The sequence below is a fragment of the Eubalaena glacialis genome, chromosome X, assembly GCF_028564815.1.
Source record: "Eubalaena glacialis isolate mEubGla1 chromosome X, mEubGla1.1.hap2.+ XY, whole genome shotgun sequence".
Lineage (NCBI taxonomy): Eukaryota > Metazoa > Chordata > Mammalia > Artiodactyla > Balaenidae > Eubalaena > Eubalaena glacialis.
In genome coordinates, this window is record NC_083736.1 from 137,351,509 (window position 1) to 137,378,524 (window position 27,016).

A 27,016-nucleotide genomic window follows, 5' to 3' on the forward strand; every position below is an offset into this window, starting at 1 on the left:
CTGGCCATGGCCTGGCCTTCCCCCGGGACAGCATTCGTTGCTGGTGGGGTCTGGGATAAGCACACTAGCGTCAGGCCCTGTTCTGGGGGCACGACACACCCCTTGCCCCACATTGGTCTGAACTCAGGGAGGCAGAGAGGAGGCCAGTGCAGATGGGACCCGAGTCAGGACCCGCTGGGTGCCAGGGCAGTGGGAGGGGGCCGGGCCTGGAGATCCAGCAGCCTGTGGTCTGGGCCCGTGCTTCCGTCCAGCCTGTCCACCGTGTCAGCACCCTTGCCAGAAAGCTCGAGCCACCCTCAGGAGAATGGAAGCAGAACTTTATTCCTCTTGGCTAGAGAAGAGAACTAGCGGGTGGTTGTGCGCAAGACCCCCACCCCTCACCCCTCCCAGGAGCAAAGAAGACAGGCAGGCTCCCTCCGCTCGCCCCTCTCCTTCGCCCAAGTGGAGGCAGGTGAGCGCAGCACAGGGCAGGGTCGGCTGCGGTGACAGGGTGGCCAGGGCTGGCCAGGGCTGGGGCGGCTGCTGCTTGGGTGGCGGAGGGCGGGCGCAGGGGCACTTCTCATCCTGGGAGCTGCTGGCTGGCACGGACACACAACTCAGGGCACCAGGACGCGGTAGGGGCTGCCTGGGATGTGCTCATCGCCCCATTTGACCACCAGCGTGTATTCCCCCTTGTCCTTGAGCAGGTAGGAGACGCTGTAGAGCCTGCTGCCCACGTGCTTCACCAGGATCTCCTCGCAGGGTGTCCGGGGCCCGTGTACCCCCACCAGCAGCATGTTGTTGCCTGGGGGTGGGGGAAGGGGCCTCAGTGCCAGGCCCCAAGTCCCTCCCCTCAGCTGTGACTGCGCTGACTCCCTTCTCCTGTCCTGTATCCTCCCCTTCCCACCTCGTCGCCTGTTTCGGGGTGACAGCCCTTCCTAAGGAGCTGCCAGCAACCCCCCCACCGCCACCCGCCCGGCAAGACCAGCAAAGGAAACTCCAGCTCCTCCAGGGCACTCTCCTGAAGGGTAGAGGAGACGGCGGGGAGGCCCAGGCTGGAAGTGGCCCGCTCCCAAAGGCATTCCCGCCCCCTCACTCCCCTTCTCGTGTTCCCAGGCACTGGCTGTCTGCTCTTATTTCCAGCCTCATCTTCTGGAAGCGGGCTACGGCCTGGACGCCCACCTGCTTTGCTGCAGTCCACCGTGAAGCTGCTCTTCTGGCCCATGTAGGCCTTGCTCAGCCCCACGCCCTTGGCCAGCACCTTGCTGGCGTCGGTGGGACCTGGGCCTGGGGCCCCATGCTGGGGGGCACTGGCAGTCTTGGTCAGGGAGTCCACAAACACTGATGACGTCTCATGGAGGCTGTGGTTGCTGACCAGACGGTGACCTGCAGGGCAGAGCAGGCGGGGCTAAGAGGTGGCCAGAGTGTCACGCACTGGGTTGGGTAGCAGCAGTCTGGTACAAGGCTCACCTGTAACTCTGGCCTTGAAGGGGCTGCCCCCAATGTGGTAGGGGCCGCCGTACTTGATGGAGATGAGGTAGCTGCCGGGTGCCATGGGGGTGTAGGTGACGCGGTAGCCCTCAGGGCACTCCTGGCAATCCATCTTCACCTTGGAGGGCCCGTCGATTGTGACCGATAGGGCACCAGCGCCCGCATTGCTTGTGTTCACAATAAACTCAGCTGGGCTCCCTGGGGGCACGGGAGGTTAGGCAGAGCTGGCCTGGCCTGTTTCCCCACCCCAGCCCCCCAGTGTAGCCTTGTCACCTCCGCACGCCTCCTGTTGTCACTGAGAGCTCAGAGGAGGGACCCGAGCAGTTGTGTTCACACACCGGAAGCTGCACCCACTGACCTACCTGTGACGCCGCCTTCCAGGCCAGCTCCGTAAGCGGACACCAGGCCTGGGTCCCCTCCATGCCCAGGCTCCCCAACTCGGATCTTGAAGGGGCTTCCAGGGATGTGGGTGCCATTGAACTTGACATCAATCAGGTAGATGCCATTCTCCCGTGGGATGAAGCGCACGGCGTACTTATCTGAGGAGCAGAGGAGCGTGCTGTGGGCCTGGGGTCTCTCCTCCAAAAGTGAGCAGCTGGCATCGGCGAGGGGCTTCCCTTGCCCGCCAGCGTTGAGTCCAGCAGGTCTAGGGGGCCCACTCAGCTTTTTCTGGAGACCGTGCTGGGCACCCACACCCCACTGCACAGACCTCCTGAAGCCTGAGGGGTGAAGCTTTAGATGCCCAAGCTACTGATAGGACTCATTCGGACTGGAATCTTTTGTAGGCAAAACGCCCGCCTCGATGCCTCCTTCTCCAAAGGGTACCATGAGTGCCTTATCCCCCACGTGTTCACTGGGGCCCAGAGACAGGCAGGAACTTGCTTGAGGTCACGCAGCTGGGAAGGGGCAGGACTAGGCTGTGAACTAGTGAAACTGGGCTGAGCAGCTCCTCCCACCCCCGGGGCTGTCCCGGGCCTGTCCCCAAGTTCCAGGCGCCTGGGCAGCCCCCATCACTGGACTTCGGGTCTCTCCCTCAAGAGACTGCACTATACGGCCTGCAGAAGGCGTTTTCCTTCCTAGCAGCATGGCTGCTGAGCCAGATCCCCAAGGGCTTGGGTCACAAGTTGAAGGCTGAAGGAGCCCGGCTGAAGGAGCCCAGGCCTCTGGGCCCTGTCTCGGCTGCTTCCGGAGTCTGTGCCTTCCCTTTGTACTCTCAGCCTGCTTCCAGCCAGTGGGCCAGGCCCAGGGGAGGCCCACTGCTCCCAGTGGGGCCAGGGCAGACGGCTGGGTGGCCGGGAAGGGACAGGGCCTCACCTTGGTCGATCTCTGTGACATAGCACTCCTCCAGGGCTCCTGAGGGGCTGTGCACCTTGGCATCGATCGCCCCCTTGGCCCCGTTCAGGCTGACTGCAAAAGAGGCTGGCTGGTTGACCTTTAGCCCTGACTCCTGGAAGCACAGCAGACGCGGTTAGGGGCTGGGGCGGGGCAAGGGAAGGCAGGGCTCCAGAAGCAGGAGGCCCACGGGGTTGCACTTACCCATCTGGCGTCCAGCTTGGTTTAAAGAGGGAGAGCCATTGATTCTCGAGGGGCAGCAAGCTACAGGCACACACCCCCGCTCCCAGACCCACGCTCGACAATCACACACCGGGCGGCAGGAAGGGGGGTGGCCCCGCCCTGCGGGCAGCACTCAGCCCTGGCAGGCTGTCCCTCTTTAAACCTCAGCCCTGGTGCTCAAGGGGCACAGGCTTCTGTTCAAAGCCTTTAGAGCTGAGACACGAGAAAAACTCCACGCGACGGTCAGGGGTACTTCCTCCGACCCCAAGCGTGGGCTGCACCCGGCCAGAGCAGAAGCCCGGCGCCCCGAGCTGGGCTGGGCGGGTCACTCGACACAGGGCCAAGGCCTGCTCTGTGCGGCGGCTCTGGTCTGGCCGGGCCCAGGAGCCCCAGGCGGGCGGTTTCTCTCGGTGCCTCACCTGAAGACTAGAAACAGTAAGGCGGCGGGCGTCACCAGACGGAGAAGCCACAGGCACCACAAAAGGGCTATCGGGGATGTGCTCCTCGTTGAACTTGACTGAGACCTCGTAGTCACCTGAGCAGGGAGAGAGAACAGAGGGCGTGCCGGGAGGTCCCCACCTGTCAGCATTCGAGCCTGCCGCCTCCCACAAACAGCCTGAGTGGCCCTGGGACCTCAAGGTGGAGGGTGGGAGCCGGGCAGGGCTGTCCGCGTAGACCCAGACCAGCACCCAAACCCGGGTGCTGCCTCCCAGCCCCAGCCACGTCTCAGTACCTGGCTCCTGGACCACATAGGCCACGCCACAGGAGCCATCCTTGCGGTCCTCGAAGGAGATCTCGGCCTTGCTGGGGCCCTCGACAGCAATGGCCAGGCCCCCGGCGCCAGCTTCCCTGGTCCAAATGCTGAATTCAGCTGCGGGAAGGTACAGTGTGTCCTCACGGAGGGCTGATCCCCTGGCATCGGCCCCCGCCAAGCATGGCTGCTAGCCCCCTCCTCCCCCCCAGCCCCCGCCCAGGAGCGGCAAGAGCCCCACGGGAAGCGGGCCTACCTGGCACTCCAGCTTCGGCCCTTTCCAGGCCAGGGCCCCCGGCGCGGACCTTGTGGGCTCCCCCTTCCCCCAGGGGCCCTACGGTGAACTGGAAAGGGCTCCCAGGCACGTGCTGGCCCTTGTATTTGACGCTGACGGTGTGCATGCCCATCTCAGCAGGCACGAAGCGGATGCAGTAGGTATGGTTCTCCCCTTCCACGATCTCGGCCTCATGGCTCTTGCCTGATGGGCTAGTCACCTGGGCTGTCATGTCCTGGATGCTAATTTCTGTAGGTGGGGGACAGCCTGGTGAGCGGGAGACCGAGCGCCCACCCCCCTGTTTGGGACCACCTCGGGCTGGCACCTAGGACTCCCTGGAACCCTCCCTGGCTCCTGTAGCTCCTACCAGGGATCTTCAGGCTGAGGTCACAATGACTGCCAACGTTAGCCACCGAAGGGGCCCGTCGCCTGCGTGTGATGCTCTCTTTCACCCGGCCCTCGCCTGTCACCTTCACGGAGAAGGGGCTGCCTGCAGGAAGAAAGCACAACCCACATCCCACACAAGTTACGTTCTGCAGGTGGACCCTGGGGCGTGGCAAGGAGGGTTGCCCAGCCATGGGGAAGGTGCGTGGGTGCCTCACTCACCAGGCACGTGCTGGTCGGCGAACTTGATGTTGATGATATAGTTTCCAGGCTCCGTGGGGCAGTAGGTGACCCTGCATGTGCCATCCTCCAGGTCCTCTGTGTTGATGTCCACCTTGCTGGGACCCTCGATGGACAGGCTGAGCCCACCATAGCCTGCGGGAGGGACACCCCTGAGCCAGGGGGCCAAGTACAGTGGTCTCACCCCAGCTTCCAGGCCACCACCACCTACCTGCATCACGGGTGTCGATGATAAACTCTGCAGGCTCAAAGGTGTGGCCTTCGTGGAGGCCCTGGCCTGAGACCCGCACGCGGCTGGCATCCCCAATCTCCGACTGGCTGATCACCACTGGAATGGGGCTGCTCGCCACATGCTGGCCATTTTTCTTCACGTGCACCAGGTGCTCCCCGGTCTCCTTGGGCACGAATGAGATCCCTGGACGCGGGGAGGGGCTGTCAGCCGGGGAAAGGCATGCCCCCACCCCCAGCCTCCCTCCTTTCCAGAAGGCCCTGCTCCCCAGCCTCTTACCCACGTGGCCATTGCGCAGCCGCTTCAGCAGACAGGGCTCCTCCCGGCCCGAGGGTGGCACCACCGTGGCTGTCAGCAGGCTGAGGTCCGTCTCCGAGATATTGATGGGGATGTCAGCGGCAGAGCCCACCTTCAGGTGGGACATGCGCATCGAGTCGTCACCTGGCAGGGGACGGTCACTGTGTGTCCAGGCACAGAGGGAGACTGCACCCACCCTGCCACCTGCCTCCTTTTGTCACTGCTCTGGGCATCACCCACCTGTGACCCTGGCCGTGAAGGGGCTGCCCGGGATGTGCTGCTCGTTGTACTTGACCAGGATGCTGTAGTCACCAGGCAGCACGGGCAGGTAGGAGACGCTGCACGTCCCGTCCTGGTTGTCAGTGCAGCTGATTTCTGCTTTGGATGGGCCCTCGATGGCCAGGGACAAGCCCCCTGGAGAGAGTTGTGGGTGAGGGTGGGAACTGTGCCCAGGGACACTGCGCCAATGAGGAGAAGCCCCAACGGGCAAGCAGAGGCCGGGGGTGGGGCAGGGAGCCTCATCTGGGGAGCATCTCCAGTGTCCAGCCCCCCACCGGATGACAGTAGCCCGTGACACACAGGCAGGTCAAGACGAGAGCTGCCGCTCACCCTCTCCCGCATCCTTGGTGTTGACGGTGAAGACAGCAGGCTTGTTCACCACCCCGTGGGTGAGGCCAGGCCCGTAGGCTGTGACGTGGCCGCAGTTCACATAATCCACGTAGAACTGTAGGGGGCTTCCTGAGGCAGGAAGAGGGGCCACGTGGAATGGGGGCCTCGTGTTGCCCCCAAGCCCCTCCCCCAGCCCCACGCCCCTGTAAGGTGGTGGTGGCATGCTGGGGGGCGCACCTGGGATGTGCATGTTGTCGTAGCGGATGTCCATCTCATGCAGGCCGGCCTCGCTGGGTGCGTAGCGCACGGTCACGGTGCCATCCTTGTTGTCGGTGATGGCCGGCTGCGCCACCTTGCCCGAGGGCATCCGCACCTCCCCTGCAGGGCAGTGGGGCCCGGGTCAGGGCAGCCCGTTGGCACACTCTGGCCTCTGTGGCCCCCTAGCTCCTTCCCGCCCCCGCTCACCAGTGATCTCGCCCTTCTTGATGGTGAAGGGGATGACAAGGTCGAAGGGCCTCAGGCTGGTCACATCCAGCCCGTTGACACCCACCAAGGGTCTTTCTGGGGCCTGCAGTGGAGACAGAGGGCCTGAGTGAGGAGCTGCAGGAGGGAAGGGAGTCCCGCGTGGGAGGATCTGGGGTCCCTCCTAACAGGCGGCAGAACAGGGCCTCACGGGACACCCAGCTGGCCGGTCCCCGAGTGTCCCCTAGGGCTGGGAGGAGGTGGGCCAGGCCATACCCAGGTCTGCTGGCCGCCCTGGGCGTAGGTGTACGGTGGGGCCAGCTGCTGAGGCCGTAATGGGGGCTGTGCCGTGGGCTGGTCTCCAGCCAGAGCCTGCAGAGCAACGCACAACAATGGAGACTCTGCCCTCACAGGTGAGCCCCGCCCGGACGCCTCACCCACGGCCCCTCCTGACCGTCACTTGGAAGGGGCTGTTGGGCACGTGTTCGCCGCCAAAGCGCACGCAGATGACGTATTTGCCCGGCTGGGGGGCCGTATAGAAGATGTCAAAGGTGCCGTCCTCGTTCTCTACCACGTCCACGTCCACCTCGGAGCCGTCGGGTGTGCACACGGTGCAGGTCACCTTGCCTTTGCCCGCCGCCTTGGTGTCCACGGTGATCACCGTCTCCTCCCCAATCTGGATGGTGGGGCCGATGCCAGCGCCTGGTGGGGCAGGGTGGGTCCCCAAAGGGGGGGCCGGTGCATGAGCTCGGCGCTCGGGCCACTCCTGTCCACCTGCCGCCCGCCCAGGCCTCTTACTGCCACCACCAAGCACAGCCAGGCCTCCCGCCCCCGCCCCCCCAAGCTGGGATGGTGAGTGATTTCTCAGAAGGCAGGAAAGGTTCCCCCGAGCCACCTCAAGCCTGGGAGTCCTGTCTCGGGGGAGTCCCCCACATGGGAAAGGCCCAACAGGTGGCACCCAGGAGTCTGAGAGGAAGGAAGGGCCGGGAAGCCCACGAGGCCACCGCCGCCATCAGGGCACAAGCATTTGCTGCCACCGCCCCCGCCCACTTGGCTTCAGCCTGCGCCGTGGACCACGCTGACCGGCGCCAGCGTTCCGGCTGGGCCCACGGCTGCCTTCGCCCCTGCGGCCTGGCCCCGGCCCCCAGTGCCGTGTGCGGACGCGGTGAGGCGGAGTCCTGCTGCAGCGTGGGGAACGTGACACTCGCCCCCCGCCCCCCGGGCCTGAAGGTGAAATTGGAGTTTCCTGACAACTGAGAACGCTCGCTCGACCGGAGGCTTGCAGAGAGGGGCGGCCGGGCGTGGCCCGGCGCAGGCAGGGAGCTGGGAGCAGGGAAGCAGGTAGGCAGCAGGGTTCGCACCCAGGCAGCACAGCGCAGCAGGCAGTGGCAGCACCCAGGGGGAAGGGGGGCAGGAGGCCCAAGCCAGAGCCACGGCTGCGAGGTGGCGAGAGCAGAGCAGCTGAGCAGCCTCCAGGGCCCCAGAGTGCCCGAGGAGAGGGGAGGGACAGTGACGTTATGATCTGGGCTCAGCCGTGGAGGCTCGGGGGGCTGTGGGCTGTGAGGCCTGGCAGCGAGTGCTTTCTGGAGCCTGGCCCCTGCCGGGGAAGCAGCTGGGAGCACCGGACCAACTCGAGGGCTGAGTGCAAGGGGGTCCCCTGGCCAGCCTGCCACTGAACTCTCCTGTCCGCCGAGGGCTCCCACTTTGCTGGGCTCCATGCTGGCCTTCCGCGGCTCTCCTGAGCTCTACACCTGGCCCCCCCTGCTGCCCCCCCTGCCCTGGGAGGCCTCACCTCGCACACAGCCACACCTGGTCTCCCTGGCTCGGAACCTGGACCCACCACCTAGCTAGTAGCTCGGGCCCCAACCTCACGGTCAGCCCCGACTCCCCGCTTTCCCTGCCCAGCGCCCAGCCCCTCAGCTGCTCCATCCTCAAAGTACCCCCCCAATTTGGCTCCCCCTCAAGCCCCACCACCAGCAGCCTAGCCCAAGCCACCCCTCCGACTGGTCCAGAAGTGACTTCGGTTCCCCAGCTGGGCGCCCTGTCTCCATTCTGCACACGGTGGCCAGGTAAACCGAGACCACTCCCTCAGCCCAGTCCTGCCCCTGCCCCTGCCCCCCCAGGCCCTACCCCCTGCCCTAGGCACGCAGGGCTGGCATCTCAGACCCCGAGGCCTGCTGTCCAAAGTCGTCGAGCCCCTGCCGTGGAGCCCCAGCCACCCTCTAACTTTCTCCCTGGCTGCCTCGGCCAAGGTCCAGGCCGACAGCCTTCAGAGGCTCCCGTGTAGTCGTTGCCTCTTCTTGGTGTCCCTGGCTGGGGCTGGCTCTCCCCTCCCATGCCTGAGCAGGAGAACCTCCGTGCCTGGTTGGGGACCATCTGAATAACGTCACTGCTTGGGGAATAGGGGGAGGGAGGGGGGAGGGGGGCCACCGAGTGCACTTTGGGGCTCTGAGGCCGGGCCGGGCCCCGCCATGCTGGCCGCCCAAGCAGTCGACGCTGGTGCTACGGCACTACCAGCCAGCCCCACCCACTCATGCAGCCTGCACCTCCCCCGGCCTGGGACGCAGAGGCCCCCGGGAGGTGGGGATGGGGGTCTGTGGATCCGGCCGGGGCCGGGGACTCCCGCTGCTTGGGGGAGACCCCACGCGAGAGCCCTGGACGCGGAAAGAGGAAGTGAAAAGAAGGGGCCTGCTGCCCGCCCCCGGGACTTCCCCGGGAAGCCAAGATCCCCAGACCCCAGAGCCCCCAGGGGGGTGCCTCTCAGGATGCACCTCACCCCAAAGCTCTCAGCTGCAACCCGACTTCTCAGATGGGGAAACGGAGGCCCAGAGAGGGGGAGGGCCGGAGCACTCATGCTCAGCTCCGGAGGCCCCCCTGGGCCCTAACCCTCCAGCTCCCCCCTCTGTCCCTGCCAAGAGCTGCAGCTGGAACTGTCCTGGGAATCAGCACGGAAGAGGAAAGGAAGCTGCCCTCTGGGCAGGAGGGGCATTGGGAGTGGCCCCAGCAAGCAGCTTACCTAGCCCGTGACCTCCGATTGACACTGAGGTGAGAGGGCAGAGAGCAAGGAGAAAGGTCAGGTGAGTCACTCAAGGGGGCGGCCCCCACTCCCACACGCCGCCCCAAGCAGCGAGCCCTTGCACACAGGCACACCCAAGCCCCGTGCTGAGCGCCGTGGCCGCTGGCGGGCTGGCTCACCTGTGACGGTGCACTTGCTGGCATCCCCAGTGGGCACGGCCCGAACGCGGTACGGGGAGAAGGGGATCTCATCACCACCATACTTGATGAGGATGGTGTAGCGGCCCGTCACGTCTGGCACGTAGGCCACCGTGTACGTGCCGTCGTGGTTGTCTTGGATGTGCGTCTTCTTGGGCTTGCCCTCAGGGTCCTGTGTGGCAGAGCACAGGGGAGGCGGTTGGCCCAGGCCCAGCCAGGCCCGGGGTTCCCTCAGGCCCTCTCAAAGGACCAAGCATCAAGCACCACTGCTGCTGGGACAGCCTCCGAGCCGCTCAACCACCATGGCCCAAGACGGCTGCCTGCATCCACCACTGTCCTTTACTTCCCCACGGGCAAGGTCCAGAAGGGAAGCGCCAAAATGCCCAGGGCCCCCCTCCCCACCCTGCGTGACAACAGGCAGGGCCAGGGACTTGGCGCCCATCCTGCTTTACCCCCACGAGGACCTCTCAGCTCCCATCCTCTACCCCAGGGCCTGCCCCAGCACTAGGACGAGCTCCCCCGAAGATCTCAGAGTCCTAGCCTTATACCTGGCCCCAGAGAATGTTACAGGCAGAAAAGCTGAGGCACTAAGGGCTTTGGTGACATCAGAAGTGAGCAAGTGCGTGCGTGGGGAAGCCTGTGTGGCGGGGGGCCTGCCCTGGCTGGCACGGCTCCTAAGGGAGACCAGAGAGCCGGACTGGCCCATCTGCCCCAGGCCGCGGACCCCGCGCTGCACCCCGCTCCAGCCTGGGCCCCTCCCCTCCCTCGCCTTCCCTGTGCCCGGAGCTGCAAAACAGCAGGACCAGGCGGCCACCCGTGCGGCCAGCTCACCGTGATCTGGACCGCCAGCAGGCCCTCCCCCGCGTCCTTTGCGTCAATGGTGAACTCCACAGGCAGGCTGGCGGGCACGCCAGTGGTGTTGAGCCCGGGGCCGCTGGCCTTTACCTTGCTGGCATCATGTGTAGGCAGCACCTTGACCTTGAAGGGGCTGTTGGGCCAGGATGCTGTGAGCGGTCAGGAAGGCTCTTGGTGCCCAGCCCAGGCCCCTCCCCACAGGCAGAGGGCCCAGCCTCTTACCTTCGGGGCACCTCTTCTTCCCCATACAGCACCGAGATGCTGTAGGGCCCCTCACGGCTGGGCACATAGTTCACGGTCTGGGTGCCATCGGCATTGTCCACCACATCCACTGGCTCCACCAGGCCTGGCCCCAGTCCCACAGACAGAGCCTTAGCCGGTGCCCTGGGCCCCTAGTCCCCCCACACTAGAAAGCCGAGTCTGGGCCACGCACCCAGCCCTCACCCCAGGGGGACTCGACTTGCCCTCACCTGCCCGTCCCCAGAACAGCCCTGAGCCCCTGTGACATCTCAGACCCTTGCCCGCTCTACCTGCCTCCCGCCTGCCACATCTGCTCAGTGGCCGAGTCCTGTCTCTTCTACCTCCTTTTGGTCCCCTGCCCCAGGGCACTGGCTCTGGGGTCACCTGAGGCTCCTCCGTCAACTGCCTGCCCACTGGCCCCGCCCCCTGCCCCCCCCCATGTGCTGGGTTCCCTCCCTCAGAGGACCACACTCTCCTGACCTGACCCCCGCTCCCAGGCACAGGAACACTCACCTTTGGGCCCCTGCACTTTGACCTGCAGCGGGGCCACGCCGGCCTTGCTCGTGTCCACCTGGAAGGACTGAGGGAGGTTGGCACGGACCATGCCTGGGCTCAGGCCAGGCCCAGAGCACTTGACCTTGGACGCGTCTGTCACATCATGCACAGGGACCTTGAAAGGACTGCCTGGAGGCGGGCAGAGGGATGGCAGCTGTGTGAGACAGAGTGGAGGGCGGACGGGTGGTCCCAGCCCGGCCCCAGCTGACCTGCCTCCTCACCTGGCACTTGATGGCCGCCGTAGGTGACGTTCAGGCTGTAGGTGCCGGCCTCGTAGGGGACGTACTCGACCGAGCAGCTGCCGTCCTTGTTGTCCATGCAGGACATCTTGGCCTCGGAGGGGCCCTCTACGGCCAGGCCCAGGCCCCCTGTGCCAGCTCCCCTGGTCCAAACAGACAGCCCGTTATCCCCTGGGTTCCAAGGCCCACTGCAGCCCCTGCCTCTGGGGCTCTCGCTCACCTGGTCTCCACGGTGAACTTGTTGGGCTTGTTGGTGGTGCCGCTTTGGATGCCCGGCCCATGGACGCGCACTCGGGAGGGGTCACAGCCCTCGGTCACGGGCACCTGGAAGGGGCTGCTGGGCACAGGGCTGCCGTCGTAGGTCACATCCACAGAGTGGAGTCCTGCAGGAGGGCAGGCTGGGTCAGGAGGAGCCCAGGTCGCCCTGCCCCCACCCCTGGCCCATCCCTCCAGCGCCCCAGCACACACCCTCCTCGTAAGGCGTGTACTCCACTTTGTACGTGCCGTCGCCACAGTCCTGCACGTAGGTCTCGGTCAGGTTGCCCGAGGGGTTGGCCACGCGAGCCTTGACGTGCGGCCCTCCGGTCTGCGTCAGAGCCCGGGCATCCACACTGAACTCAGTGGTGGCTTCTCGGAAGACGCCTGCAGGGGGGCAGGGAGAGGAAGAATAGGGCTCCAGGGGCCCCGGCCCCCCCTGCTCCCATGCCCTATGGTGGGAGGCCTCTCACCTTGGCCCTCGATCCCGGGCCCATAGCACTGGACGCCTGAGGTGTCCACTGCGGGCTCCACCTGCAGCTTGCTGGGGAAGTTGGGCACGGGCTGGCCGCCATACTTGATGGTGACAGTGTAGGCCCCGGGGCACAGGGGGATGTAGGTGATGGTGTGCGTGCCGTCGCCGTGGTCCTGGATGTGCACCTCGGCTGGCAGCCCCGCCTCGGAGCGGATCTCAATGGTCAGCTCTGCGCTGCCTGCGCTCGAGCAGTCCACGTGGAACTGGCCCGCCTCGCCGGCGGTGGCCCGCTCCAGCCCGGGGCCCGAGCACTTGACCTTGGACGGGTCAAAGCAGGGAACCACGTGGGCCTTGAACGGGGAGCCGGGGATGTGGGTGCCAGCGAAGAGGATGTTGATGTTGTAGTCCCCGGGCTCCGCAGGCACGTAGGACACGGAGCACGTGCCGTCCCCGTTGTCCAGGCACTCAAGCTGGGCCTCACAGGGGCCCTCCACTGTCAGGCCCAGGCCGCCTGTGCCGGCGCCCTTGGTGTCGATGGTGAAGCGGGCAGGGGAGCCTGCGCTGCCCCCCTGCAGCCCCGGCCCAAAGGCTTTCACCTGCGGGAGGAGGGGCAGGTCAGGAGCCAAAGCCATGCCACCTCCCTGACCCTCGACCCTCAGACCCCCAGCCTGACTCCGCCTGCCTCCTCTCGTTCTGGCTCCCCTCCCCCGCCAGACGGGCACAGGCAGGCCTGAGCAGGGCCACCGCTCAAAAGGACAAAAATGAGAAGGGGCAAGGGCGAGTCTGGAGAAGAGAGAGGGTGGCGCCTACGCCCCAGTTACCTTGCTAGGCTTGGTGGGGGGCACAGCTTCGAGAGAAAAGGGGCTGCCAGGCACAGGCACGCCGTCGTAGGTCACCTCGACCTCGTAGGGCCCCTCCTCACGGGGCACAAAACGCACCACGCTGTTGTCAGCCCCTAGGCCTGGCTCCACCTTGCAGGGCACTGCTGTCCCCGAGGGGCCCACAATCTTGGACACCACTTTGCCTTGGCCACCGGCACCCTTCGACTTGACTGTGAACTCCTGGTCTTTGCCAACATCCACCTCTGTTGACACGATGAAAGGAAGGAGAGAACTGTGACACGGGCCCAGGCAGCCCCGGGGCATGCTCAGTGGCTGGCTGTGACAGGCCCCAACTACTTACTCTCTCCCAGGCCGGACACCTTGATCTTGCTGAGGTCCAGGCTTGGAGACACCGCCACCGAGAAGGGGCTCTTGGGGATAGGATCCCCTCCGTAAGTGACACTGACACCCACTGGGCCCTGGGAAGGGTACAGAAGGGCAGGGTCGTGGGTCATGGCCCTGGTCCCCCTGGCCTGTGGCTTCCCAACTTGGGCATGGGGAGGGGGCTTCAGAGACAATGGCTTCTCTCTGCCACTGCACCCCCTGGACTTCCATGCCCGCTCTCTCCCAGGTGGGAAACGAGAGTGGGCGGGAAGCCCCCTAGAGCTGCCCACCCAGCTCACCACGTGAGGGGGCCCACGGGCTCAGCAGGTGTATGGACAGGCGCGGCCACAGGGGCTCAAGGTAGCTACCTGCTGCACAGGAGTGTACTTGACGGTGTAGGTATTGTCATGGTGGTCAACGAGGTCCACGTCACGCACCGCGTCCCCCTTGGCCAGCCCCGAGAACTGGACATCCAGCTTGCCTTTGCCGGCAGCTTTGGCATTGACCGTGAAGTGTGTGGGTTTGCCAAGCTCGACACCTGAGGAGACACAGCTACCCTGTAGGGGCACCTTGCCCCACGCCCCCTCGGGGCTCCCCAACCTCCCCATGGGGTACTTGTCCTCACCGGTACGACTGAGGCCAGGGCCCTCGGCCTTCACCTTGCTGGCGTCATGGGAGGGGTCCACCTTGACCCGGATGGGGCTGGTGGGCGTGGCCTGCAGGGGGCAGGAGGAGAAGGGCTGAGAGGAGAGCAGCACCCCAACACCCAGCAGCGTTAGGGGCCGGGAGTGGCAGCACCCACCTGGTCAGCAAAGAGGACCATGATGGTGTAGCTGCCCGCCCCACGGGGTGTGTACTTGACCGTGAAGGTGTCGTTGTCATTGCGGATGATGTCGAAGTCAATGTCGGCCTCGGCGGGGCCCACCACGCCGGGGGCACACTTGATGCCGATGCTGACGTCACCTGCGGGCGAGGAGGGAGTGGAGGCTGGGGCCTCACGGGGACGCCTCGCCCACTCGCCCACCCGCGCTCTCGAGGCAGGGCCTTACCCTGGCCGGCCTCCGTGCAGTCCACAGTGAAGTAGGTGGGCTCGTGAGCCTTGAGTCCCGTCTTGGCCACTCCTGGGCCGTACACCTTGACCTTGTTTGGGTGGCTGCCGGCTCCCACATTCACCTGCAGGGCACGGGGGCAAGTGCAGGGGCATGACCAGTCTGGAGTAGGGGCAAAATGGCGTGACCACCCTGGGGAGTCGCCTGGTGGCTCCTTGAACAGTGACATGTAAAGCAACCATACGATGCTGCAATGCCGCCACCCTTCGCTATCTATCCAACCAGAGCAATGAGATCGCTCGTCTGCACTAACACCCGTACTGGAACGTTCATGGCAGCACTGCTCACGACAGCCAAAAGGTGAAAAAACCCCAAATGCCCATCAACAAGTGACTGGACACCTAACATGTGGTCTATCCGTACGATGGAGCACCATTCAGCCGTAGAAAAGCAGGAGGCACTGACTCGTGCTATGCTGCGGGTGAACTAACGCGAACACGACGTTGAGTGAAAGCAGCCAGACACAAAAAGCCACAGGGCCTGGGAGTCCGTCCCCAGTAAATGTCTAGAGAAGGTAAACCGCACAGCCAGAAAGCGGGTGAGTGGTTGCTTCGGGCCGGGGGCACTTGGGGGGTAGAGGAGTTTCTCTGGGGGACGGTGAAAATGTCCTCATCCTCGACTGTGGTGATGGCCGCACAACTCTGAACTTACTCACAACCAGCGAGTTGTTTAACTGAAAGGGGTAGGCTGTACGGTATGCGAGTTTCATCGAAGAGGGCCGTACCAGAGCAAAGCAGGCGCCCAGGGAGGTGGGCTAAAGGCCTGTCTGAGGCCTGCAGAGGGCAGGCTCACCCGGAAGGGGCTGCTGGGGATGCTGACGCCTCCCCAGGACACCATGGCTGTGTGCTTCACCGGCTTCCGGGGCACGTAGGAGCAGCTGTAAGTGCCGTTGCCGTTGTCCTTGACCACTGCCTCCACGGGGCAGCCCTCGTTGTCCTGGAAAGCGGGCGGGAGCGGGCGGCCTCCTGGTCAGTGCCCGGGTCTGGGCACCTGCCCACCCTGCCCCCACCACAGACGGGCACCCCACCTGGACTTGGACCCTGAGAGGAGCCTTCCCGCCGTGCTTGGCGTCCACCGTGAACTCTGCCGGCTTGTTGACGGCCACACCCGTCTTCTCCAATCCAGGCCCACGTGCCTTCACCTAATGGGAGGGCACCCAGATCTCAGGGGACCAAGTGCTGGCCTCCAAAGACAGAGTGGCAGGAGCACGCTGCCGGCGATGCCAGCCCAGGGCCCCAAAGCCCAGAGACCCAGCCCAGCGGCCCGCGCCCTTTACCCTGTCAGGATGGAAATCCTGGGGCGCCTCGCGGATGTCGGCCATGAAGGGGCTGAGACGGATGTCCTCACTGTTGCACAGCACGTGCACGGCATACTCGCCAGCCTCCTGGGGCCAGTAGCGCACATCACAGGAGCCATCGCCCTTGTCATCACATTCGATCTTGGCCTGCGACGGGCCCTCCACCGAGAAGCCTGACAACAGCCGCCAGCTCCGTCAGTGCCCTGGAGCCTCGGGAGGGTGGCCCTCACCAGCCTCTGCCCCCAGGTGCCCACATCGCAGCCTCCAACTTACCCAGGGTGCCCACGTCGTCCCCAATGGCCTCCACCACAAAGTCTGCGGACTTGCCGACGACGCCGCCCTCCAGCCCGGGGCCCCAAGCCCGCACCTTCTGATTGCCACACTCGGTGCCCACCTTCACCTCGAAGGGACTGCAAGGAGAGAGCCACCCAGGGGAGTGCCAAGGGGCCCCGTCTTGGAGGGGGGCCAGCCCGAACCCAGCAGAGGGAGGAGCGCGCCACCTCTGAGCGCTCAGCCCGGGGCCTCACCTGCGCCCGATGTTCTGGCCGCCCCACGTGATGGTGACAGTGTATGTGCCGGGGACCACGGGGTAATACTCGAAGCCATAGACACCATCCCCCAGGTCCTTCTGTTTCACGCGCTCCTCGCCCTCTGCCGGAGACAAGGGAGGGCCTCAGGCCTGCCCAGCGGTGGCCGGGGACCGGCACCGCCCACCCCAGCCCAGCCACAGGCCAACTTACTGGGACCCTTCACGGTGACCTTCAGCTCCCCACTGCCCGCGCCCTTCGTGTACACCTTGAAGTCGGCAGTCTCCTTCACTCGCACACCCTTGGGTTGGAGGCCCCGGCCGACGGCGCGGCAGGCACCTGGGTTACAAGCTGTGGGCAGAGGGCTGGCTGAGCTGCTGGGAGCTGGCGCTGGGCGACCCCTCCCTTGCTCCCACAAGGCTGGGCCATCGGGCCACACGGGACGGTGAGGGACGCGTAAGAAAGAACTGGAAGGGACCGTGACCCTAGGACCTGTGTGGCCCAGGCCAGGACATGGCAGGCCTCCTCCCACCTGCTCCAGCCACGCCAGCCCCCAGCCCCCCGCCTACCCGCCCCTAGGAAGACAGATCCAAGTACCGTTGACCCTGTGGGCAGAGCAGAGAGCAGCAGGTTTCTAGACAGCTGGAGCGAGCTCTTCCGAAGGTGAAAGCGTGGAGAGAGAGAGAGACGGAGAGGGCGAGAGGAGGAGGAGGAGGAGGGTCCCAGCCGGGCCAGAAAGAGTGCGCCCGCACAGTGGAAGTACAGAAGCCCAGGGAGCCGGGGCGGGGGCTGGAACGGGACCTGCCCGGCTGCCCCCCTCCAAGACCGCAGGGCTGGAGCTGTGCCCAGCGGGGGGCGGCCGGGACTGGCCTACCTTGGCCAACAGTGACAGTGTAGGGGCTGCGAGGGATGGGCACACCAGCGAAGGTGACATGCACCGTGTGGACGCCCTCCATGGTGGGCTGGTAGCTGCAGCGATACGTGCTGTCGCCCCGGGCCTCCAGCTGAGGCTCCACGGTACCCTTCCGTCCTGCGGGGTCCTGGATCACCACTTCCACCTCGCCTGTCCCCGCTCCTGTCGGGAGGCATCGGCTCAGATCCCGGAGCCTCCAGGCCGCTCCCGCGCCCCCGCAGCTCTTTCCCCAGACCTGCCGGCCTCGGCACCCTCCCCTCACCCGCCGTGAAGATCTCAAAGTAGGTGGTCTTGTTGGCGATGTTGCCGCTGGGCTCCAGGCCAGGGCCCTGGGCCGTCACTTTGCTGGCATCTCCCTGGGACTTGTCCACATACACCTCGAAGGGGCTCTTGGCGATGTGCTGGCCGGCAAAGAGCACGGTGACCTGTTCCCAGGAGGGGCGCACCGTGAGGGCAGGGTTGGGGCGCCCTCGCCACTGCCCTCGCCACTGGCCTCCCCTTGGGCTGAGGGCTCACCTTGTGAGTCCCCGTCACCTCGGGGACATACCAGACAGAGAAGGTACGGTTCTTGTCGTTATTGGCGGTCACCTTTGCCTAGGGTGGGAAGGAGTCCGTGAGCCGTTGCTCAGAGCGGCCCCTCCACGCGGGGGCCCGGCAGCGCCCTGCCCTGCCTGCCGGCCGCCCTACCTCCTCCTGGTGCCCGGCTGGGTCCTCCACGTACACCAGCACCTCTCCCTGCCCGGCGCTTCTGGTCTCCACGGTGAACTCTGCCCGCTTCTTCACCATGTTGCCTGTGGGCTCGATGCCTGCCCGGGGATGGGGGGGAAGCCACAGGCTGGCTGTGAGGGCTGGCGCACCCCCACCGCAGCCCCATCAGGCCGTTCGGAACGGGGTGAGTCAGTTCGGTGTACACCCCAGCGAGCAGAACCCGGCCTTCAGCCCCAGCTGCGCTCCTGCCGTGGGACAGGCCTGGGCCTGTTTTCTAGAACGCTGGCTTGAGTTTGCCTCGGGCTGGTGTGGCGGGGGGAACACAGAGCCAGTGGCCAGTTTTGACCAGCCCTGACCCACTCCTGTCTGACTCACGGGGGGCATTTGATAACCCGGCAGCCACGTGACTGCAGACTCCCCGGGAGCTCACGTTCAGGGAGGAGGGCACCTTGCAGGAGGACCCCCCGCCCGGCTCTCTCACCTGGCCCGTAGGCTCGGGCTTTCTTCGGGTTCAGTTTGGGCCGCAGGGGAGCCCCTGGTTTCAGCTTGGCCTTGGGGAACTGGGACAGGTAGGTCATGACGGAGTGCTCATCCACATTGGGGTCCACGATCTCCTCAGGGGTGATCACCTGTCACGCGCAGAAAAAGGAGCCAGTTGGCCTCCAAGCCTCAGGGTCCTGGGACGCGCCACCTCCCCGCACTGGGACCTCGGCCCCCAGGCGGCCCCGGTTGGCCCGGCGGAGCGTACCTGAGGGATGCCCAGCCAGTCGTCGGCCTGCTGCATGGCTTCCCTCGCGTTGTTCACGGGCTTGCTGGCATCCCAGGAATCCCAGTCAGGGCACAGGCCTGCGGGGCAAGGAAGGCCATGAGTCTGGGGGGCCACAAGACCTGGCTGCAGGCCACCCCCTCCACCCCCCTACAGGCGGCCCCGGCCCCCCCGATGCCCCTCACCCGGGGCACAGCTGTCGACAAGGGCGCCCAGGGCCCTGCCACTCTGCCAGTCCCGGCTGAAGTTGGTGATGGGCAGCTGCGGCAGCTTGTTCTGGATCCAGCCCAGGAGCCTCTGCTTGGGTGTCTGTTTCTTGGTCTCCTCGTCCTCCTCCTCGTCCCACATGGGCATGGAGATGGAGTAGTGCAGGATCAGGGTCCAGATGAGGCCCAAGATCAGCTTGAGGTTCCCGTCCACGATGGCCTTGCTGTCTGTAAGGGGAACGAGTGGCAGCGCTGGGCGGGCAGGGCCGACCCGGGAGTCCCCGTGCATGCGCGCACACACACGCACACGTGGCTTTGGGGGGTGGCGCACGTTCAGGGTGTCAGGCCACTCCCAGGCACTGGGGAATGTGGCAGCACAGCAGGCCCCAGGGAGGAGGCAGAGGCCCCCGTGGGGCAGGGTGGGGTGTGGGTCGGGGCCCTTTCTGCCCAGGGCCCCTTTGGGGGTGTGAAGGAGGTTCGGAGGCCAAACACCTGTAGACACATGGTGACAATACAGCACAATGAGGGGGCATTGCTGGAAGCCCTGGGGCCGTGGGGACCCAGAGGAAGGACAGGAGACAGACCTAGGCAGCAGACAGGGCCAGGGGAGGCCTGGGGAGGAGCCCCCTTCCCCAAAGGTGGCTCTGGAGAGTGAGTGGGATGAGTGCTTTGCAGGGGCCCAACGCCCATCCCCAGGGATCTCCAGGAAAGGGGTAGGAGGAGCAGCCGGGCCCCAGGCCCTTGACGCCACGCCAGGGCCCCTGACCTGGCACTGAGAAAGAGGAAGGCAGGCGGGCGGAGAGGTTGGGAAATACGGCTGCTGCCCTGGGGTCGCGGGGGCGGGTGGATGGCATGAGGCCGGGGAAGCGGAGGCGTTGGGCAAGGGACCCTTTGGGTGGAGGGTGTGAGCCCCGCCCCCCCACTGCCTTAGTGCTCCCCCTCCCCCAACAGAGCCAGGCTGGGAGTTGGGCAGCAGCCCTGGCGCAGGGGGAGGGGCTGGGAGCCCCAAGGAACCAGTGGTTGGGCTGCATGGCCCTGACTCACTGGGGCCCGGCAGGGATGGCCTGCCAGCCAGGATGACGGGCAGGACACATTCCAGGGGCCCCCTCACCCAGCCCGAAGGGGAAGGGCGGAGCCAGTGAGCCTGGGTTGGGCGCTCAGGGCCCAGCTTGGGAGCCTGGGTGGCAGAGGTCATGGGTGGGGTCCCCAAGTCCCGCTGCCTCAGCAGAGCCTGCTCAGCTGCTGCCCGCCCTCCTCGCCACCTAACGGGCCACTGGGCTGCAGGCTGGTGGCCGCCAAGCTCACCACAGGGGAAGTGGTTAGGGCGGGCACCCTGCACCCCATCACCATGGCAATCCCTCTGGGCTCTGAGCCCCACCCAAGGCCCTTCTGGGTCTCAGCCTCCTCAAGCGATGGCGGGGGGGGGGGCCGGGGGGGGTGCTCTGAGAACTCAGGAGGGCCGCTCATCTTTGGAATCCCTGCTGGCGTGTTCCACCTACCCTTCCCCAACAATCAGTAGAAAATACTTGTCTAGTGAGTCAACTTAGGGGTGGGGAGAAGGGGATGGACGCCACCAAAAGGGCCATCAATGGCAGATAGCCTCTGAATCCAGCGGGCAGCACCTTGCGGACCAGCTCAATGCCACTCAAAGCAGAGCGGCCTTCCTGCTCCTAGACTGGGGCTGGTCCCGGTCCCTCACCACTGCCTTGCACTGTCCCCAAATGGCAGGTAGGAGGGTGGAGCGGGGGCTTCAGGCTAGGGGTGACTGGAAGGTTCAGACAAGACCAAGGGCACAGGAGCAGCCGGGCCTTCCCGCCAGGCTCCCTCCCGCAGAACCCTGAGTCTAGCACAAGCCCTCAGCAGGCCCGAGGTCCACTGTGACCCACGAGGGGAAACACAAGGCCCAGCTCATCAGCCATCACGGGGCTGGGGCTGGGGCTGGGTCCTCCCCACCCGGGTCCACAGGAGGCTGGCCTAGGCCCGCCCTCCACCTCACAAAAGAGGGAAGGACCCGGCTCAGAGTTGAGAGACTGACTGGCTGGATGGCCCCGCCCCATCCCACCCCCTCTCCCCAGCCCCCGGGGCCAGCCTGCCCCCTCCCTCCCCTAATCACTGCTGCTTTCCAACATTTTTTTGCCTTATATGGCAAAGCTCTGGGAACTAGGCCTGCTCCAGCCAGCTCACAAGAGGAGGAGAAGGAGGGAGGGGGGAGGAGGAGACCCCCCCCCAGACAATTGGGGTGTGGCCCGCCTCCCCACATCCGGTTGCCCCCCCACCCAAGGCTCAGAGATGACTCAGCTTGGCTAGACTGAGGCTGGGACTGGGGGGTGGGCCTCGGCCTCGACTTGCATTCCAGAGAAAGAGGTGGGGCCCTTGAGACCTGCCCTGAGTGGTTGGGGGCACCTGAGTCTCGGTCCCTCCTTTTCTCAGGCTCAGCATGGACCGGGCCAGGGCTGTAGGGACAACTGGAAGGCCTCTTTCGATTCTGAAGGAAAGAAAGCTCGTGCCCCTCCTCTCCCTGTCGCGTCTCCCCGCCCCCCGAAGTCGCCAGCTCTGGTGCCTGTCCCTGTGTGGCTCTCATCGCCGAAGTGCCTGGGATGATGCAGTAGGCCCGATCAAGGCCAGCCTCACCAGCCCGGTGACACAAACACTGGGCTGGCAGCGAGCCCAGCACATGCTGGAGTACCTCCCAAACAACTCCTGCATATTCTAGATGCAGGAAAGCAAGTCCTACATGGAGGCAAGCGTTTGGCACAAGCTCGACAGTAACTGGGTATCTAAGTGACTACAAGCCAGCTCCCTTCACTGGCCAGCGCCCAAACCCATCTCGGGTGCTGTTTTGCTAGCTATGGCCCTCTCTGGCCCCCTAGTTCCCGAAAGGAGATCTAAACTTGGGGTATGAGCCATCTTCACTGGAGGGCACTAGACAATGGGACCCACAAGCTCCAACCCCCTGTTTAAGGAACCACAGGGGTGCCTGAAGCCCAGAGGGCCCTCTCCAAACTGCTGTAGGGGGTGGAGAGCCCCGGCCTCCCCCTCGTTAGAGATGGGGCACTAGGCGCACGGCCAGAGCTTGGCCAGTGCCCGCCCCCCCAGGCCCTCTCCCACCGCGGGCGCAGCGGCGGGGGCGCGGCCTGTGGAGGATGTGAGCTCAGCCTGGGCGTGGGCCAGCCGGGGACAGGCGGGCGGGGGCGCATAGCGGTCCGCACGCACCGCCGGCCTGCGAGCCTTTGTTCTCGAGGCCCACACGGAGCTGGGCGGCCCCGGGGACTCCCGGGGCAGCGCCACAGCTTAGGGGGGGTGTCTGCGAGGGGTCGGCCCGGGGAAGATGGGAGGACGCGCGGAGCCCCCCTCCCTCGCCTCCCAGCGCCACCGGGCGGCCCGCGCCCTCACCGATGGACACGAGCTTGATGCTCTCACGCTCCAGGAACTCGAGCGCCACCGACACATTCTCGAGCTGCATCTGGCGGAAGGTGGGCCTCTGGTTGTGCTTGCGGTGCATCTTCTTCTGGCTGAGCACCTCGAGCAGCGCGATAAGCCGCAGCCCGTCGCTCAGGTCCGTCTGCAGGTTGGCGATGCGCTTGCTCACGCACTTGAGGTGCTCGTTGCACCAACGCGTGAATGTGTTCTGCTGGATCTTCTTCCACGGCGCATCCTCCGCCAGGTCCTTCTCGGTGGCCGGCATCTCGGCGTCTCGCGTGTCGGCGCCACTGCCCGGAGCCGCGCCCGCAGCGCTCTGGCCCGCCCGGGAGTGGGAGCTACTCATTTTGAGGCGCGAGGAGCCGAGGGGCGGTGCTGCAGCCCAAGCGAGGGGACGGCCCTTTAATTAAAGTCGCAGGCACCTCAGCGAGCGCGGGGCGATGCAGACAGCAGAGGTTGCGCTGCGGAGAGAGCGAGCCCTTTAAATGCGGGCGGGGGCGGGGCTGGGAGGCGGAGTCACATCGGGGCGTGACCGTGGGTGGGGCTTCGGGCCGTGCCCGCCCCGCCCCACCCCACCCGTTGGAATGCCCCCCTGAGTCCCCCCGCCCAGGCGATTTCGACCCGACCCCCAGGCTCCGGGAAGGGTTGTTGGGCCCCATAGCGGGCAAGGATGCGCTCAAGTCCTGCGATCTCCCTCCTGCGCTGCAGGAAACGCTGCAGCGAGGAAAGGCTGAACAGCGTCTGGCGCTGGACCGCTTGGCTTCCAGCGGGCACACCATACAAGGGACTTTCCTTCCCCAAGGCCCCTGCGGGGGGTGGGGTGGCTCGCCCTCCCTGAGTCACGTGGACTCCGCTCGGTCCCCGCAGCCCCCCGCCGTCCCCTCTCCCCCGAGCTCCGGCGCTTGGGGTTCCCTGGACGCGCCCCAGCCGGCCGCCCCGGCGGCAGCAGCAGCAGCAGCAGCAGCAGCAGCAGCAGCGGGAAGGGGCCCGATCTGAAGGGCGAGCCCTTGGAGAGCGCAGGTCTGGGCCAGGCGCTGCTGGCAGCGCTTTGCGCGCGTGCGCCACGCCAGGGAAGCCCGTAGCGCCCGAACCCTAGGCCGCCCCCGCAGACCCCCAGACCCCCTGCCCCAGCCCGCCTTCCCGCTCTGCAGGGCCTGGCCTGCGCACCTGCGCCCCGCCGGTCCCCACCGCCTCCCTCCCTCCCCGCTCCACCCGGGAGGAAATGGGGCACTGGGCCAGGAGGCCACCGGCACTCCAGGAGCCAGCAGCCTTGGAAGGGGCCCGGGCGTGCCGATGCGCACTGGCACAGGGCGCCGTGTGATGCATGCAGAGACAGCGAGTGCCCGCCTCACCCACCCGCTGTCCACCTGGGGCGGGAGGGGCTTCGTCTCCTGTCGGAATGGCCCCTGAGCCCAGTGTGACCAGCGGCCAGGCAGCGGCGGGGGGCGGGGGTGGGGGCTTCCAGACTCAGAGGGACCTGCTCCGGGGTTCCAGTAAGACTTGGTGGGCTCTGAGCACCTGGGTCTCGGTGGGCTTCGGGGCCGTGGTAGTGCAGAGCGGGCCCCCAGGACAGGGGGGCCAGGGGACCGAAGGGGGCAAACCACGGAAGGCTGCCAAGGCCTGCTGGGGAGCCGGGATGGTGTCTCCAGGGCAATGGGGAGATATTTGCTCAAAATTAATTTTCTGGTAGATAACTGGAGACCGTGGGAGGTCACTGTGGGGAGACATTGACCGGCAAAGGCACAGGGGCAAGAGGCCTGTTGGGACATTCACTGCCACCCTCCTCAGTGAAGAGAAGCCAGCTTACTCATGGCTTTGTCACCAGAGTGGACTCACTTCCCCCAGTCCTGTGTACCTCCCCTCTCCAGGATGTTCCCTTCTTTACATCTTTTTTTCCAGAAGGGCATGTCTCTGTCCCTCCTGCTTGATTCTTAGATTGACCTGCAGACTAGCAGTAATTAAGTTATCTGCTAAAGACCAGTGGGAGAGGAGGCCCTGGGTCAGCCAGCACGTCATGCCCAAATATGGTTGACTCTTGCACAGCCCTGGTGTCTGCATCACCCACAGTGGGGCTGCAGTCCCCACGGGCATCTCCCCTGCCCTCCAGCATGCTCGCTTAGGGGCTGCCTGTCACCCCACTGGTTTTTCCTCACCAGTGGTGGTGGTATGGGGTCCAAATGATGTTTTTCAGTCTGAGGCTCACCTCCTGTGCACTGTCCACTCCTGACCACTTTCAGACACACGTGCACAAAACTCCACACCGCGGTGTCTGGGAACTGGGATGGAGGTGGGAGAGAGAGCTGTAGAGGGGGACCCGTGTGGACCCCTCCCTACCAGGCCCCATTCAAGAGGGGGTGAGAGTTGTTCTTCTGATTCCCCTGCCCCACTGGAAAGCAAGTTCCCAAGGACAGAATTACGCCAAGAATTGATTTTCACTCCATAACTGCCATCCAATTGGGTCATCTGTGTTCATTCCTTAATCTTCAGAGAGCAGGGAAACTGGGTCAGAGTAAGCGACCAGAAGCCGGCTCCAGCAGAAAGGGGGACAGAAGCTGGGTGCCCTGGCTTCCAGCCCTAGGCTTTCCCTATTTGGGGGCGATAAGTGATGGGGGTGTAGAGGGTTCTTGTCCCTAGGGGACATAGTATCACCACCAGGTGGCGCCCCATCCCAAAGCCCCCAGATCGGGCAGTCCTTGCAAGCCAAAATCCAGCTCTTTCATATTTTCCCTTATTTGGAGTAGATTCTTGGATGTTAGACACACCCCGCCTCCCACCCCACTCCTGCCCTCAGACCCCAGGCCAGGCCCTCCCACAGGAGTGCCTCGGCTGATGAAGAAAGCCGAAGAGTGGCAGGAGGGGCTGCTCAGGCAAGTCCAGGTGCAGCAGGTGACAGCACTCAAGTCCTGAGTTCCCACTTCGACAGTGCTGCCTGGAGCACACGCAGGTGGGTCTGCCAGCGGACTTCACCTGCTTCTCCTGGACCAGGTGGCATGGGAATCTGGGGACCCTGCCGCTCACATCCTGGCTGGTGTGAACATCTAGCTCAGAGCCAACCTGGGACAGGGCGCAGCCTGAGAATCTGGCCTGGCCACCCTCCCACCCGGGTCCCCGCGGAGCACAGCAGCCCAGGAGCCAGCCCCCATGTACCCAAGGCAGTTGGTGCCCAGAGGACTGGTGTCACTGAGGTACCCACTGTCGCCCTCCCAGGGGGCATACTGGCTGCGAAGTGTCCTTCCAGGTGGTCACTCGCGCTCAGCCCACACAATGTCCTGCTTTCAGGGCCTTGCCTTCCTGGACAGTCATGCAGTGACCCGCTCACGGGCACCCACGAGAGCCCATATCCTGCCAAACGCTCAGACACCCTCTCTCTCAGGGACCCACCGTGGCTTTCGGCTCCCACACTCCTGGGCACACACATAGATTCCCCGGGGAAACCAGGGAAGGCGGCTGCGCTCACGCACCCGGCTGCACCTGGCCCTGGGCTCCCGCTCCGCGAGCAGCTCGGTGACCGTCCCACTCGGTGCCCGCCTCGGAGGCCTCACCTGCTGTCCCTGCGGGCGGCCGGCGACCGCGGGGTGGCGCCTGGCCGGTCCTAGAGCCCGCGCCGAGCGCCTCGGGGCTCCGTTGGAGTCCGCTGCGCGCCGCGCGCCTCCACGCGAATGGGCCGCCGCCGCCCGCCTTCTTGTTTGCCGCACCCCCGCCCCGCGCCCGGCCCGGCCCGGCGAGAAAGCCTTAATTGGTAAAATCGCCCAGGAGCGGGGGTGGCGGGGCGCCGCGGGGGCGCGCCGTGAGCTCAGGCGCCCGGGCCGCCGGCGACGCCCCCCCACCCCCGATGAGCTCACCGTCCAGCGAGGGGAGGGGCGCGCCCAAGGGGTCTGCAGGGCCTGCGTCTCAGCCCAGCAGCAAAGGCCACCTCCTCCAGGGAGCCGCCCACAGTCACGGCCCCCCGCCTTTGCCCCGAGCCTGGGCTGTCCAGACAAGTTTGATTCTGCCCTTGGGGGTGGGGGGCGACGGGCGCTTGCAGGTGCTCACTGAGCGCCTACCTCCCGGAAGTCCGCACCGGGGCAGGGACCCGAGCCCCGTGATGAGCCAGCGTCCTGGCTACCACTGATTCGGCCCCTGATGGGCGCCAGGCCTGGCCTGGGAGCGAGCAATAGAAATGTTCTGAATTCTCAGGAGCATGATTAGGTGCAGTGCTGAGCTCTGGGCGCGTACAGCGGGGTGTCGCCGAGGAGCCAAGTGTCTGTGAACCGGGTGGGCACAGCCATGCCCTGGCACTGCCAGGCTCCCTCTTCCTCTCCTACGTGCCCATTTCCTGGTAGCTTCATATTCAGCTCAAATGTTACTTCCTTGGGGAAGGCCACATAAAGCAGTGTCTTAATACTTTGCCCACAACCCTCAATAAGAACTACATTTGACATCCTGAGCCAGTAGCTGCACGCACAGATCGACACAAGTAACCGAAACAGACGGTCCGCCAAGTGAGACTTCCCCTTACTGCCTGGAAACACTCTGGTATTTCCTATTCTATTCTACCTCATAAAAAGAGAGAAAGAAAAGAAGGAAGGGGGCTTCCCTGGTGGCGCAGTGGTTAAGAATCCGCCTGCCAATGCAGAGGACATGGGTTCGAGCCCTGGTCTGGGAAGATCCCACATGCCGTGGAGCAACTAAGCCCGTGCGCCACAGCTACTGAGTCTGTGCTCTAGAGCCCGTGAGCCACAGCTACTGAGCCCGCGTGCCACAACTACTGAAGCCCGTGCGCC

The 27,016-nt window shown here is 65.4% G+C and overlaps 1 protein-coding gene across 2 annotated transcripts; it reads right to left on the reverse strand.

Annotated features, from left to right (window-relative positions):
- Positions 1–296: 296 nt before the first annotated feature.
- FLNA (filamin A) lies at positions 297–25,895 on the reverse strand. Of its 2 annotated transcripts, XM_061179247.1 has the most exons (48): positions 25,796–25,895; positions 22,227–22,714; positions 18,813–19,061; positions 18,610–18,707; positions 18,343–18,490; positions 17,841–17,959; positions 17,670–17,747; positions 17,416–17,578; positions 17,115–17,315; positions 16,454–16,591; positions 16,241–16,364; positions 15,987–16,123; positions 15,693–15,886; positions 15,444–15,557; positions 15,209–15,352; positions 14,357–14,480; positions 14,110–14,270; positions 13,933–14,023; positions 13,676–13,845; positions 13,285–13,402; positions 12,924–13,186; positions 12,101–12,698; positions 11,841–12,014; positions 11,593–11,755; positions 11,355–11,515; positions 11,092–11,262; positions 10,561–10,684; positions 10,315–10,471; positions 9,466–9,655; positions 9,287–9,310; positions 6,725–6,972; positions 6,547–6,642; positions 6,274–6,376; positions 6,046–6,186; positions 5,809–5,937; positions 5,440–5,613; positions 5,182–5,343; positions 4,885–5,088; positions 4,656–4,808; positions 4,417–4,539; positions 4,032–4,298; positions 3,758–3,895; positions 3,444–3,559; positions 2,785–2,917; positions 1,833–2,009; positions 1,450–1,668; positions 1,162–1,365; positions 297–784 (listed from the first exon to the last, which is right to left on the reverse strand). In XM_061179247.1, the coding sequence occupies exons 2-48, from the start codon at positions 22,597–22,599 to the stop codon at positions 597–599; spliced, it is 7,944 nt and encodes a 2,647-aa protein (XP_061035230.1). In that variant the 5' UTR covers positions 22,600–22,714; positions 25,796–25,895; the 3' UTR covers positions 297–596. The 2 variants fall into 2 exon arrangements, with proteins under 2 accessions (XP_061035230.1, XP_061035231.1); XM_061179248.1 differs by lacking the exon at positions 9,287–9,310.
- Positions 25,896–27,016: the final 1,121 nt, after the last annotated feature.